We start from the raw sequence: 13,661 nt of genomic DNA on the forward strand, positions 1-13,661 counted from the left end.
GATTTCGTAAGATTGGAAGGAAGGCTTGCCCTTAACAATTTGATCATAAATTTGAGAAACTGAAACTCTTGATAAAAGTTATATTATCGATGTAGTAGGTGTGTCAGAATCTTTTTGGGAATTTTTGACAAACACAAAACTGCGAATGAAAGGTAAAATCCCCTGAGAGCGTATTGTGGTTATATGAGAAAATAAAGCTGTGTACGCATTATAAATGTTTCTTTTCTGTGTCTTACATTAGTACATTAGGGGTCATTTCGAGTTAAAAGTGTATTTACTGCACCCATCTGAACTAGAGAAAATCATGATTAAAATGTGTCTCGTGTAAATAACTAACGATGAATATCTAATATGGCCGACCAGATAGGTGATCAAAAAGTCAGATCGAGCGTACCGGAAAACGAAATGAGACCAAATTGACAACATTTTTTGCTTGAACTTTCCGCTTTTCGGATTATTTTGTTATGTTTTATTTTCTTGGTGGATATTTTTTTGCCGTTTTTTTTTTTGGGGGGGGCAGAGATTAAGGTAATTATTAACAACAAAATTGGTGCAAGTCCAGATTAGCACTTGTAAACAAAAATTAGTACCTTTTATTTTCTTGAATAAAAAAAAGTTACTTGACGAGAACACGACTGTTTTTGCTTTAATAATTATTTTTTATTCAAACGTAACAAATAAAAAATTCAATTTGGCTTTAACTTTGCGGTTTTCGGATTACTTTTTATTTTTATTATTGTTTTTTAGCCAGATTTAACTAACAAACAAAACAAAACAAAAAAACAATATTGGTGCTTATGCACTTATGTTACCGTTATTTTTTTATGGTTTAAGTGCCTTCTCAAATGTTTGAAGTGTTTCTAATGTTTTTACCTATAACTATCATCTCTGCGCCCCCCCCCCAAAAAAAAAAAATATCCGCCAAGAAAATAAAACATAACAAAATAATCCGAAAAGCACAAAGTTCAAGCAAAAAAAAAAAAAAAGGAAAAAAAAGTTAGTTGTCAATTTGGTCTCATTTCGTTTTCCGGTACGCTTGATCTGATTTTTTGACCACCCGTCTGGTCGGCCATATTAGATATTCATCGTTAGTTATTTACACGAGACATACACCTTTTGACCATGATTTTTTCTAGTTCAGATGGGTGCAGTAAATAAACTTTTAACTCAAAATGACCCCTAATGTACTAATGTATAACATAAGACCCAGAAAAGAAACATTTATAATACGTACACAGGCTGTGTACTACACAGCTTTATTTTCTCATATAACCACAATACGCTTTTGAAGGGATTTTTTTTACCCAAACATCATAAAACACCGTATCCAATACATGATATTCCCCAAACAATTTTTTTTTATTGCAACTTTTAACAAACATTTTCATACATGAAAAATAGACTTTATTGATCTTTTATAATACATAAAATTTTTAATTTCTTTAACTAAGGTTTTTTTGTTTGTTTGTTTTTTTTTACGTTTTTCATGTATTTTTTTTACATGCATAAAATAGACTTCATAGATCTTTTGTAATATAAAATTTAAAAATTTCTTTAACGGAAAGTTTTTTTTTTGTTTTTGTTTTTTTTTTTACATTTTTCATGTATTTTTTTTTTACATGCATAAAATAGACCATAGATCTTTTGTAATATAAAATTTAAAAATTTCTTTAACAGAAAGTTTTTTTTTTGTTTTTTTTTTTTACATTTTTCATGTATTTTAATCAAATATCATAAAACACCGTATCCAACACATGATATTCCCAAAATAATTGTTTTCGATTAGCCCTCGCCAAAGGAATTCTTGTAGATGACTATTAAAGTTTACATTATAAGTCCCTCCTCATGGATCTAAATTTAACCTTACAAAATTTTGAAAAATAAATCTTGTATTTTTTATTATAAATTGGTTTACTATTTTATTGTTGAATAAAATTTCAAAATGACAAATGGTGTAAGAAATTTCTTTCCTACCCGCTCAATTTTTCTCCCTGCAGAAAGCAAATGAATTCCACAAACAAAACCATACCTTTAAACTCAAATTTTATTCACACTGTATCAGCAATGGAAGTTTTTTGGTTACGGCAAATCCTTGCAAAAACGGTGGCGGAATTTGCTATCCATACGCATGGAGCCTTTAGTTAGAATTCCCCTATTAGAATGTTAGTTCATTGTTCCTTTGGAAGGATCCATGTTGTTCATGGAAAACACGGCGGGAATGATGGCGCCTATATTCAGGCATAAAGTGAGTCCTTAGTACTCATGAAGAAATAAGATAAGTTCCAATAATCGGATAATAACATGCCGAATGTTAGTAGAATGTCGTCGTTGGTTTGAATAGGATCAGCAAATAGGTTGTCTCTGTATGTAGAGTTGAGTCCTTCAATCACCGACTGTTTGGTGTCCATGAAGGAATTATCTTGGCTCCCTTGACAGAGAGAGCATTGGGTTGAGTTTATACCATGCCATGTTTTTTCTTAAACTGAAAGATAAAACGCATCAATACAAAAATCGTGCTAGTTCAGTCACCCGACTCATTCAAAATTAAACCAATCACAGACCAGCTAGCAAACCATGTAGGCGGCCTAAAATAACATGGCGGTTGATTGTGTAATTTCTCACAATGGAGAAGAAAATAGAATCACAAAAAGAAAAAAACGAGACCCTCCATATTTTATTTAGTTATTTATTTATTTTTTAATCTCATTTCCAAAAAAGCCAATTGAAAAATCTCATTTCCAAATAAACTCGGGAAACATTTGACTTAAAACATTGTCGGGACGTTTTCTTTGCATACACTGCCAGAACAACGGAGATGCCAAAGTTAAACAAAGCCGGTCAATTTTTACGACGTGCCCCAGCATATCATAAGAACCCCAAACTCCTCATGTTAAAAACGGCTTTCGGAATAAACACTCCCCGCCTCAAAAGCCGTTCTTTACATGGGGAGGTTGGGGGGGGGTTATTCGAAAAGCCGTTCTTAACATGGGAAGGTTGGGGTGTTTATAATACATGAGGGCACGTCGTAAAAATTGAGTCAAAACCGTAATTTTATTTTTATACGTATTTATTTGACTACGTTTAAAAAGGTCGATCTGATCGAAAATGGTGTTATGCATTTTGAATCAAGCCAAACATGCCGGAAGATAATGAATGTTAGCTCCTTTTTTCTTTAATAGAGGTTCTCAAGAATTTTCAACAGAAAAAAAGGCTAAGAAAAATAATTAGTCAACACATAACTGGGTAGAATCCAATTTTACAAATTCCACAGAATTATCTGAGGATGGGCACTATTGCCAAACAAATTATTTTTCACTGAATATTATTTTTTGTTTAAAAAATTAACCATTGTAAGCGTAGAACAAAATATCGAAGCCGGTCATTTTGTTTACCTCATTGGCATCTTGTAAATTGAAAAATAAAAATGTCGGCTTCTCCGTCTTCATAAAGTCATCCTTAAATCTGATTGGTCCATTTTTTTTATTTGAGAGTGACCTGCCCTTGGATTTTAAGCATTCACTGGACAAAGCGGGGTAGGGCAGAGTGGTAGCTCTAGATATATCTAAGGCTTTTGACAGGGTATGGCATGAGGGTCTCCTCAGGAAGATTAGATCATACAGTATCACTGGTAGAATACTTAACATAATTAAATCCTTCTTAGATGAGAGAAAAATCCAGGTTGTCCTTGACGGTCGTACATCTAAATAATATGATATAAATGTGGGAATGCCCTAGGAGTCTATCCTTGGACCTCTACTGTTCCTGATATTCTTAAATGATCTCCCCGACAAAATTGCCTCTGAGATGGGTAAATATGCTGATGACACCACACTCTATAACAGGCACAACAGGAAAACAAATGAACATATATCTAAATAAATGGCAGAAACACTAGAGGATGACCTCCAATCAGTAGTGGAATGGGGACAAAAATAGATGGTCACGTTCAATGCCGCCAAGACTAAACTAGTTTCATTCAATAATTACAAGAAACCTTCTCTACCACCTATAGCAATGGCCAACAACTCTTTATCTGAGCGTACATCTTTCAAGCTCCTTGGCCTAACATTCATAGGAAACATGAGTTGGAACAATTACATCAAGGGCATTGCCAAGACCGCTGCAAGGAAGGTGGGCTCTCTCTAGCGTGCTAGAAAACTACTAACACCCGAAAGTATCCTGTACCTCTATAAGGCAACCATTCGCCCATGTATTGAGTATTGCTGTCATATTTGGGCTGGTGCATCGGCTACTAGTCTCTCGCTCCTTGACAAGGTTCAAAAGAGAGTCGCAAATCTGATAGGCCCTAAACTGGCATCTAAGCTTCAGCCTCTGTCCCATCGACGAAACGTTGCATCCCTCTGCCTGTTCTACAAGTATTTCAATGGTGAATGCTCTGATGAACTGCAAGCACTTGTGCCCCCACGATGTGAATACCCTCGAACTCTGAAGTTAAACCTGGAACTAACCTCATACGTCTTAGGACTAAATAATGGTGAGGGAGGCCTCTTCAGTCCTAGTTGACGACCTTCCTAGAGCTGGTGACTCAAACAAATTACCAGTTTGCAAACATAAACTGCTTAAGGAGTAGGTAGGTTCTTCCTATCGCCCAGCTTTCATATTCTTTCTTTGCCTATTAGCCAGGTGCAGAGGTGTGATCGGAGGAACTCAACAGAAACACCCAATGGCTGACCTTGTTTCCTGACTAAGGCAATGAACATCATTCCTGCAACATTCCCATCCCCTATAACTGGACATGTTGGAGGTGCTTGAGTGCCATATATGCTAATGCAGTTGGATTGGGTTGATTTTTGTCTGACGGGTATTGGTTTGAAAGTTTGGCTGCAGTATTTCGATGGACAGTACAGGAGCCCTAATTCTTTAGTAGTGGTTAGAACGGCTACTCCATCACTTGTATAATATTGGGATGGGTGTAGTGCCATGTTGCACGTGGAAAGGGACCCAGTGGGTTTTCCAGAGGCCACAATACAGTAGATGAAGAGTCGGCTAATGGTCTACTTGTGTTGCATGTTTGGGATTCTACATAACCACTTTGTCCAGCCCATCTTATGCTAAAACTGAAACTTTTAAATAAAATAAAATGGCAGTTCAATAAAAAATTACAACCAAGCAAGGCACAAACTCAAACAAAACCATCTGCCTCCTTCCTTGAGGCTTGCATTCAGAAATATTTGTGCGTTTAGAACTAATTTAGATGATGTTATATCATTTCTTCTAGCAAACTCTCCGGATTACTTGGTAATAAGTGAAACTAATCTACACTCCTCTATCCTCTCTAACATTTCTGGTTTTCTCCCACTTTTCCATAAGGACTCATGCAGACATATGCACAGACTTGGAGTCTATATTCAAAACACCCTCCTTTTGACTAGAAAATCAAAACTAGAATCTGGTAGCCAAGCCTTACTGTGCTTTAGACTTAACCTCAACATAACGTTAGCTACTTATATTTTCTCTACCACTCTCCCTCGACCCAGGACTGTACCCTAATGAACTAAGTCTCTGATAGCAAAAATACAGCACTTTTCCTTGTGCAAGTACTTGTATTTGGTGACTTTAATGTCCACCACAGCAATTAGCTTGGTTTCTTTACTTACACAGATGCAACTGGTAGCATAACACATAGATTATCTATATCTTATTCCCTATTGTAGACAGTTACATTTCTGACCTGTTTCCCAGATCAACAAGCCTTACTTCTAGATCTGTTTCTGACCACAGTTCCTGATGTAACGAATGCCCATAGCCGACTCAGGAATGCTGATCACACTGTAATATTCTTCGTTTTATTATGGTTGTTCAACAAAAAAGGAACAATTTATTTACTGCTTCAGAAACGATCATGAAATATACGATATTTTTAATACATGAAAAAAAAAAAAAGATTTTCAACTATTGTGTGATTTTTAGCATGTGCTATTTTTGTTTACTTGTAATTGTAGCAACTTGGCATAATACATTTTTGATTTAGTCTCGTTTAGCAGTTCACTCCATTATTTGGTGAAAATAATTCGTGACAAAGACATTATGATTCTTTTAGACAGATAATGTATATTTATATGTATATTTGTTGATGAATGTTGAAAAAATTACGCTCTTCCAAGTAGCATATACAAAGACCCAGCCAGAGAAATGTTAGTTCTAATGTCAATTTAAAAAAAAACTGCCCAATACATCCTCGCATGTAAAACGGACATTAAACTGATGATGATGATGATGATTATGTAGTTTAAGTAGTCAAAAAATTATTTTATTAGTCAAAAGTTAAAATCTTGAATATCACTTCTGTAACATCAGTTGAAACTGAATTTAGTGTTTTAACCCCAATTCTCAATCGCGACTCCAGACAAGGTTAATTTTTTATTTTATCGTTGTCAACATCAAATATGTTTCAATATTTACTTATCTGAAAATTAAAAAGAAAACAAAAACTTGTCAATTTTATTTTCTTGAACTCAAATTATTAGCCTTTTCACTAAAAAGCTTGAGAGTCACTTATTTTCAAATTTAGAGATCATTTTTGGATTTTGCATAGATTTAACATAGAATAAGTTTTTACATTTTCGTATTCATGGTTTCTATTTGATGTTTGGTTATTTTTTAAATTTTTATAATATACCTGACCTGTATACCTTTTTAGACCATTATACATCGGAAATTAAACTGATGATGATGATATAATTTATGTAATTCCAAGCTAATTTTAAATCAAAATTATTTAGTAAGAATAGTTAGTATATTGACTATCAATTCTGTAAGTTAAAATCAAATTTAGGATTTTAACCGCAACTATGGATCTGATAATCTTAAATTTTTCATCATTATCATATCAGAAATATTCCAATATTTATTAATTTTGAAAATTAAAAAACAAACAAAATATTTGTCAATTTTATTTTCTGTAATTGTACTCAAAATGTAAACACAACAATAATAGATAATAATTTAAAGTTTACATGTCCGTAAAAATAATAACAATTATTTTAGAATTTACAACGAGGGACCAAACCGATGGCTCCGTTCAGTTTCGAAAGACAAAGGATACCCTCTGTAGAAGCAGCTGCATGTGAGATTGATTAGGCAAAGGTTGTGCAATCCCCAACCAGACTTCTCCTGAATCGGCACTGTTTGAGTCTAATGGAAAGGAAAAGTCCAGGAAACAACGCAGAGATAAGCAGAGAGCACATACAGCATCTTAAGTCCGAAATGGTCACCCATTTAGTACTGACCAGGCTCAACGTTGCTTAACTTTGGTGATCCAGCGGGAACTGGTGCGTCAACATGATTATGCCACACATCAGGGATCACTTTTGTAGAAATTTAACATAAAAGAATAATTTTGTATGCATTATTATTGTTTCATTTTGTTTTATCGTTTTGGTTTAAGCTTTGGGGAAACAGTTAACATATACTTAAGCCCCTGCCACCCTATTGAGATTCTCCCTTAAGCAATTAAAAAAAAAAGTTGGCAGTATAAATTAAAAAGAAAAACCTAACAAAAAGAAACGATTCCTAATACAAAAATAAATATTTAAGAAGAAAACAGTTATCTTTTTTTTTTTTACTCATTGAATGCGGAGACTAACCCACGTGAACTACAGACACAAACTGGACAAACAGAACCGGCTACAGATGTAAAAAAAAAGGCAAAAGAACATCACATGGAATCAACAGTGTAACTGTAAGATAGGCATCCCTCTTTTTTGTGTGTGTGTCACTATAAACTGGCACCACAGCAAATAAATGTGAGCCCAGAAGAATGGAAAGAACGAGGAGAGACAGCACTGGTTGAGTGCAAAGAAGACTGGGGCCTTGGGGAGGCTTATTGTCACCCAAACTCCAGTTAAGACCAATGGTCGTTGTCAACATGAAATCAATGGTAAGCAGCTGTTACGATAACGCAAATTCTTTTTGCAAAGGTTATCGAAAGACGTGGAGAGTGCTGGAAATCTGTGGAGACTTGTTGTCATTCAGACTCCAGAGAACACCACAGATATTAAAATATTCTATTACTATTGTTCTCTTTTATCTCTTAAACGTTGCATAATAAACACTGTGATCCACCTGACATCCAGACCAGAGAGAGTAAACGACCAAATATCAAGGTCTCATGTATGATATGAAAAGAAACTGGAATCTTAGAGAGATATCAATCGTACCATTTATTATAGGTGCCACAGAGCTTATGAAGAAGAACAGGAAGTCCTTTCTAACTAATATTCCTGGTGAACCAAGTGCAAAAGAGATTCAGACAATTGCACTTAAAGGAACAGCGAGGATACTAAAGAGAGCTCTCGGTTGGTTTCAATAAAAAGCAGGGCAATGTTAGTCTTCAAAGAAAGAAAATTAAAAAAAAAAAGAGAGAAATTGATTGAACAGATTTTTTTATATTAATTTACTTTTACTTATTAATCAAGTAATTAATTTTGTTGTATATTTTTCTTTTATTCTTACTGGATTCCAAGAAAAGAATTTAGTTATAAACGGTTAAAGTGTCCTTTTTTATTTTGTGTTGGCCTGCCAGAATGTAGATTTATTTTTTACACATTTTTTTTTATTAGCAAGGTCCTCATTGTCAATGACTTCTTATTTGTTAGAATTTTTATTGTTTTGTTATCTTTTTTTTAATTATTGTTTTATTTTACTCTAATCAAAGTTATAGTAGATTTGATAGAGTGTTTTTCTTAAGGGGGCGGTTTGTCAGGAATTTGTTTATTTTGGACTTGAAGACATCTAAGTTGTAGTCAGGTGGGAAACAGGCAAGCGAAAGAGAGTCCAACAGTCATGCACTTCTAAGAAAGAAGCTCTGCTCATGGAATCTATGTTTAGATTTAGGCACAGATAAAGAATGGAGAAAATGATTGATATGTCCTTCTCATCCTTGGTGTCGGCCTGTCGGTATGTCAATTTATTTTTACACATTTTTTTTTTAGCAAGGTCCTCATTGTTAAGGACTTCTTATTTGTTATTAGAATGTTTATTGTTCTGTTATGTTTCTGTTTTTTTACTCTAATCAAAGTTATAGTATATATTTTCTTTTATTCTTTTGGTCTTACTGGATTCATAATTATAATATCACTTCCAGAAGCGAGTTTACACCATTACTTAACTCTTCCCACCTGTTTTATAAATGAGTTGAGTTGCCCTTTTTATCCTTTGTGTTGGCCTGCCAGTATGTGGATTTATTTCTACTCACTTTTTTATTAGCCAGCTCCTCATTGTCAATGACTTCTTATTTGGTATTAGAAGCTGTCCTCAATTAATAGAAAGGATATCCCCATTCACAAACTGAAGAGCATGCTGGATAGCCAGAGGAGACAACACACCATGTTTTGAATATTTGGTTAAGATTTATGAAAAGAACCTTCATGTAAAGATCTCTGACAAACTCTTTACTGAGAGAATAAAGACAGTCGAGGTTTAATAAGAATATTTCCTAGGTATGTAGCTGTATAAATTGTATAATCTTAGTGGATGACATATGACTTATTTCCAACTGTTCACATGATTTGCTGCTGCTTTTTATATTTAACTATCTATAGATCGTCCAGTGGAGATATTAACACACTCCATTGTGTTGCTTCGTATAGCAGCCATTTCCCAGCAGAATTTTACAGCCGGATATCAGGTGGCTCACAATATTTATTTCTGAGTGGCAGAATCTCTTTAGACTATCATCAAAACATGATGTCTTCCCACAAACTTTGTAAATAGATTTCTCGCTAATGTATGATTTAACAAGCCAACATCACTTGATGATAGTGCATCATTTTTTGTATAAGTTACTTTCAGTTAACCATACTAAGGAGATCTTATTTGGGGCTAATTACGATGTGCTTTTTAGCATTTGATCAGGCTTTACTAGTAAGGAACAGTCCGGTCCGGTTGTCCTCACAAACGTCTGTACAAAACGAGCTTAGGCAATCGGGGATATTGTCTAGTAGGCATTCAAGTTCTGTTGTTTTTTAAAAAAATTTCTGCCTTTTATTGAAACCAACCGAGAGCTCTTTTTAGTATCCTCATTGTTCTCTTAAGTGCAATTGTCTTCAGTATGTTTCTCATATGTTCTTTAAAATAAGAAATTGTGACAAAGGCATTACAACTTCTTTGGATGGAGCTATGTAGATATGTCGCATCATAAAAAATTTTTAAAAAACGTTAAAATCAATTTCTCTCTTTTTTTTTAAAAGTTTTCTTTCTTTGAAGATTGTAATGCTTGGTATGGGGCAGCCAAACCTGCTGCCAACATTGGCCTGCTTTTTATTGAAACCAATCGAGAGCTCTTTAGTATATTTCTGAGGTGAAATTATCCACATGTCTGGTTGTCCTCACAAATGTCCGTACAGAAAGACCTCAGACACTTGAGGGTTGAGTGTATTGGCTTGACAGTTTGTCTGGCTGATGTATTTCGACTGACAGTACAGTAGCCCTAATTCTTTGGTAGCACTTAGAACGGCTGCTCCATCATCAGTTGTATAATATCAGGATGCTTGTAGTGCCATGTTGTGCATGGAAACCAACCCTGTAGCCATTTCCAGTGGGCTTTCCTAAGGCCAAAATCTAGTAGATAAAGAGTCGGCTGATGGTTTACTTGTGTTGCATGTTTGGTATTCTACACAACCACCTCTCATGCTAAAACTGAAACTTTTAGATAAAATAAAATATCAGTTCAATCAAAAATTATGATCAAGCAAGGCACAAACTCCAGCAAAACCATCTGCATCCTCCCTTAACATGCTTAGTTTTCTCCTACTTTTCCATAAGGACATGCAGACATATGCACAGACTTGGAGTTTATATTCGAAACACCCCCCCCCTTGACTAGAAAATCAAAACTAGAATCTGGTAAGCAAGCCTTTATGTGCAACTTAACCTGCAACATAACGTTATATTTTCTCTACCACTCTCCCTCGACTCAGGACTGTACCCTAATGAACTAAGTCTCTGATAGCAAAAATACAGCACATTTCCTTGTGCAAGTACATGTATTTGGTGACTTTAACGTCCACTGCAGCAATTAGCATAATGATTCTCTATATCTCATTCCCTATTATAGACAGTTACGTTTCTGACCGGTTTCCCAAATTATCCCCATAAACGTCTGCACAAAAAGACTTTAGACACTTCAGGATATTGTCTAGTAGACATTGAAGTTCACTTTTTGTTTGTTTTGTTTTATTTTACTTCAAAGTTCTCAGAAACCCAGGGGCCCACTACCTGGGCTAACATTTGAAGTCTATATGAGATACATAAATATTCGAGTGTTCCACTTAAGTTCTTTATCTCTAAAACACTAAGTTTGTAAAGAAATTGAGAACATAATTTTCCTCTCTCCAATTAACCATTTTCATACGTTGTAGTATATCTTCCATTTTGGTCTCTTGGTCTTACTGGATTCCAAAACAAGAATTTATCTAGTCTGGTTGAGTATCCAGTTTCGTGCTATTACTTGAGGTAACATCACTTGGAGAAGGTGCACCATTCCTTCAAAAAGCTAATGTGTGTCAGCCATAGTGAGGAGATCTTATTTGGGCAGCGAATACAAAATGTGATTTTGAATATTTGGTCACGGTTTTCTTCTAGGGAAAAGTATTCTCATGCCAGATTGTTCTGACAAACACCAGTACAGAGAGACCTTAGACACTCGAGGATAGTGTCTAATAGACATTTAAGTTCTCTCCAGTAGGTATTCAAGTTCTCTCCTGTAGGCATTCAAGTTCTCTTCACTTTTTTTTTTTTAATTTTTCTTAAACTTTTTCTTCTAGGGGATGGGACATCCAACCAGATGTCTGACATTTACCTCTATTTTAGTGAGTCCAACCAAGAGATTTTTTCAGGATTCTAGCCGTCCCTTTCAGTATGTTCTTTCAAATAAAAAATTGTGAAAAAGGCATTATGACTTCTTTGGATGTAGCTACAAAGATATGTCACATGATAACTTCCCAGAAACTTTGAAATCAATTTTTCTCCAGTGATTTAACATGCCATATTAAGAGAGAACTCTGTGAAAACCGTTTTCCACATAGTGTGCTTCCTCATATAAGATTTCTTATTCCTACAAAAGTGTTTCTTCTCATGTACATGACTTCTTCATATTAGAAGCTGTCCTTAATTGATAGGAATGTGCTGAATAGCCTGAAGAGACGTCTAGTACACATTCAGTTTCTCTCAGTGTGAGTTCTTACATGCTTTATTATGCCAGACCGATCAGAAAACGCTTTTCCACAAACTTGACAACTAAAAGGTTTCTCTCCTGTATGTGTTCGCATATGTCTTCGCATACTCCCATCGTCACATAATGCCTTTCCGCAAACTTTGCAAATCGATTTCTCCCCGGTGTGTGACTTGACGTGCCATGTTAATAAAGAACTCTGTGAAAATCGTTCGCCGCATACTAAACAGGAAAACGGTTTCTCTTTGGTGTGTTTCCGCATATGCACTTTCAAATAAGCTTTATCTAAAACTGCTTTTCCACAAACCTCACAACTGTAAGGTCTCTCTCCACTGTGTTGCAGCATATGTCTTTTCATATTGCCCTTTGAACTTAATTCTTTTCCACACACGTTACAAATAAACTGCTCTTCTTCCAGTTTTTCATGCCGTCTTAACAACGAACCCTCTCCAGATTCTGACCCACATTGTAAAACGGAATATGCTGCCTCCTCAGGGTGCATTAACATATGTCTCTCCAAAGCAGTATAGTTCGAAAAGCTTTTCCCACAAACCTGACAGATTTTTCCTTTACCATGCACTATTCGCACATGTTCTTTTGTATCAGCCTTGCTGATAAACGTTTCCCCACAAACTTGACACGGTTTCACTTTAATATGTTCCAGTTCCACATGCCTTTTCATATTAGCATTGCTGGAAAAAATTTTCCCGCAAACTTGACACGTTCTTACCTGAGTGTGCGCTGTTTGCACGTGCATGTTCATGTTAGCTTTATCTGAAAATGCTGAGCCACAAATATTACAAGCGAAAGGTTTCTCTCCAGTGTGTGTTCTAGCATGGAGTTTTAGTTGATGTTTATATGAAAATTTTAAACCACATATTGAACAAGCATAAGGATAGCGTTTCTGGCCAGTGGGCATAGTTTTCTCTGCAAATTTTGTTTCCATGTTTCTTTTTTTTAAATTAGAGTTCCTTTCCTCACTTAATTTCAGTAATTTTCAATCTGTGAATGATAAAGAAAACATCAATATATAATCATCATATCTGCATAAATATAAATTTATTTTACATTAAAAATTAACAATAATTAAAAGATTTCAAATGTAATAATTATTATATATTCAGTGTATATAAGGTGTTTTAGAAAGGCGAACTTTTAATTGACTACTGTTTTTTTATTGTAATTCATTTTACATTAAAGATTATTATGCAGAGAAGCTACTGTGTTAGACTAATGATGCTAATTAAAATTCCTTGTAAATAACAATTTACTCACTTAATTTTGATTTCAGTAACTTTCCATTGTAACTGTAATCTGTGAATGAAAAAGAAAAATCAAATTACAATCATAATATCTGCATCAAAATCGATTCATCTATATAAAGTTCACCTGTCTGCTTAAATCTATGTATGTATGCTTGTATGTTTTTCTAAAACTTTTGACAGAGGCGACGGATTTTCATGAGTTC

The 13,661-nt window shown here is 34.8% G+C and overlaps 1 protein-coding gene across 4 annotated transcripts in view; it reads right to left on the reverse strand.

The window, feature by feature from the left end:
* Positions 1 to 1,640: 1,640 nt before the first annotated feature.
* LOC145269726 (uncharacterized) overlaps positions 1,641 to 13,661 on the reverse strand; it is a 59,014-nt gene continuing 46,993 nt past the window's right edge. For 2 of the 4 annotated variants that reach the window (XR_013865208.1, XM_080125452.1), the window contains exons 2-3: positions 13,469 to 13,507; positions 1,641 to 2,482 (exon numbers count right to left, since the gene is read on the reverse strand). Coding sequence is in view for 3 of the 4 variants with exons in the window: in XM_080125452.1 (XP_079981578.1) it covers positions 2,416 to 2,482; positions 13,469 to 13,507 (106 nt within the window). In the remaining variant the exon portion in view is untranslated. Of the gene's footprint in view, positions 2,483 to 8,457; positions 13,196 to 13,468; positions 13,508 to 13,661 lie in introns of those variants that run through there. The other 2 variants (XM_080125450.1, XM_080125449.1) reach the window with 1 other exon arrangement.

The sequence above is a fragment of the Euprymna scolopes genome, chromosome 45, assembly GCF_053919585.1.
Source record: "Euprymna scolopes isolate OS-2025 chromosome 45, ASM5391958v1, whole genome shotgun sequence".
In the NCBI taxonomy this organism is placed as follows: domain Eukaryota; kingdom Metazoa; phylum Mollusca; class Cephalopoda; order Sepiida; family Sepiolidae; genus Euprymna; species Euprymna scolopes.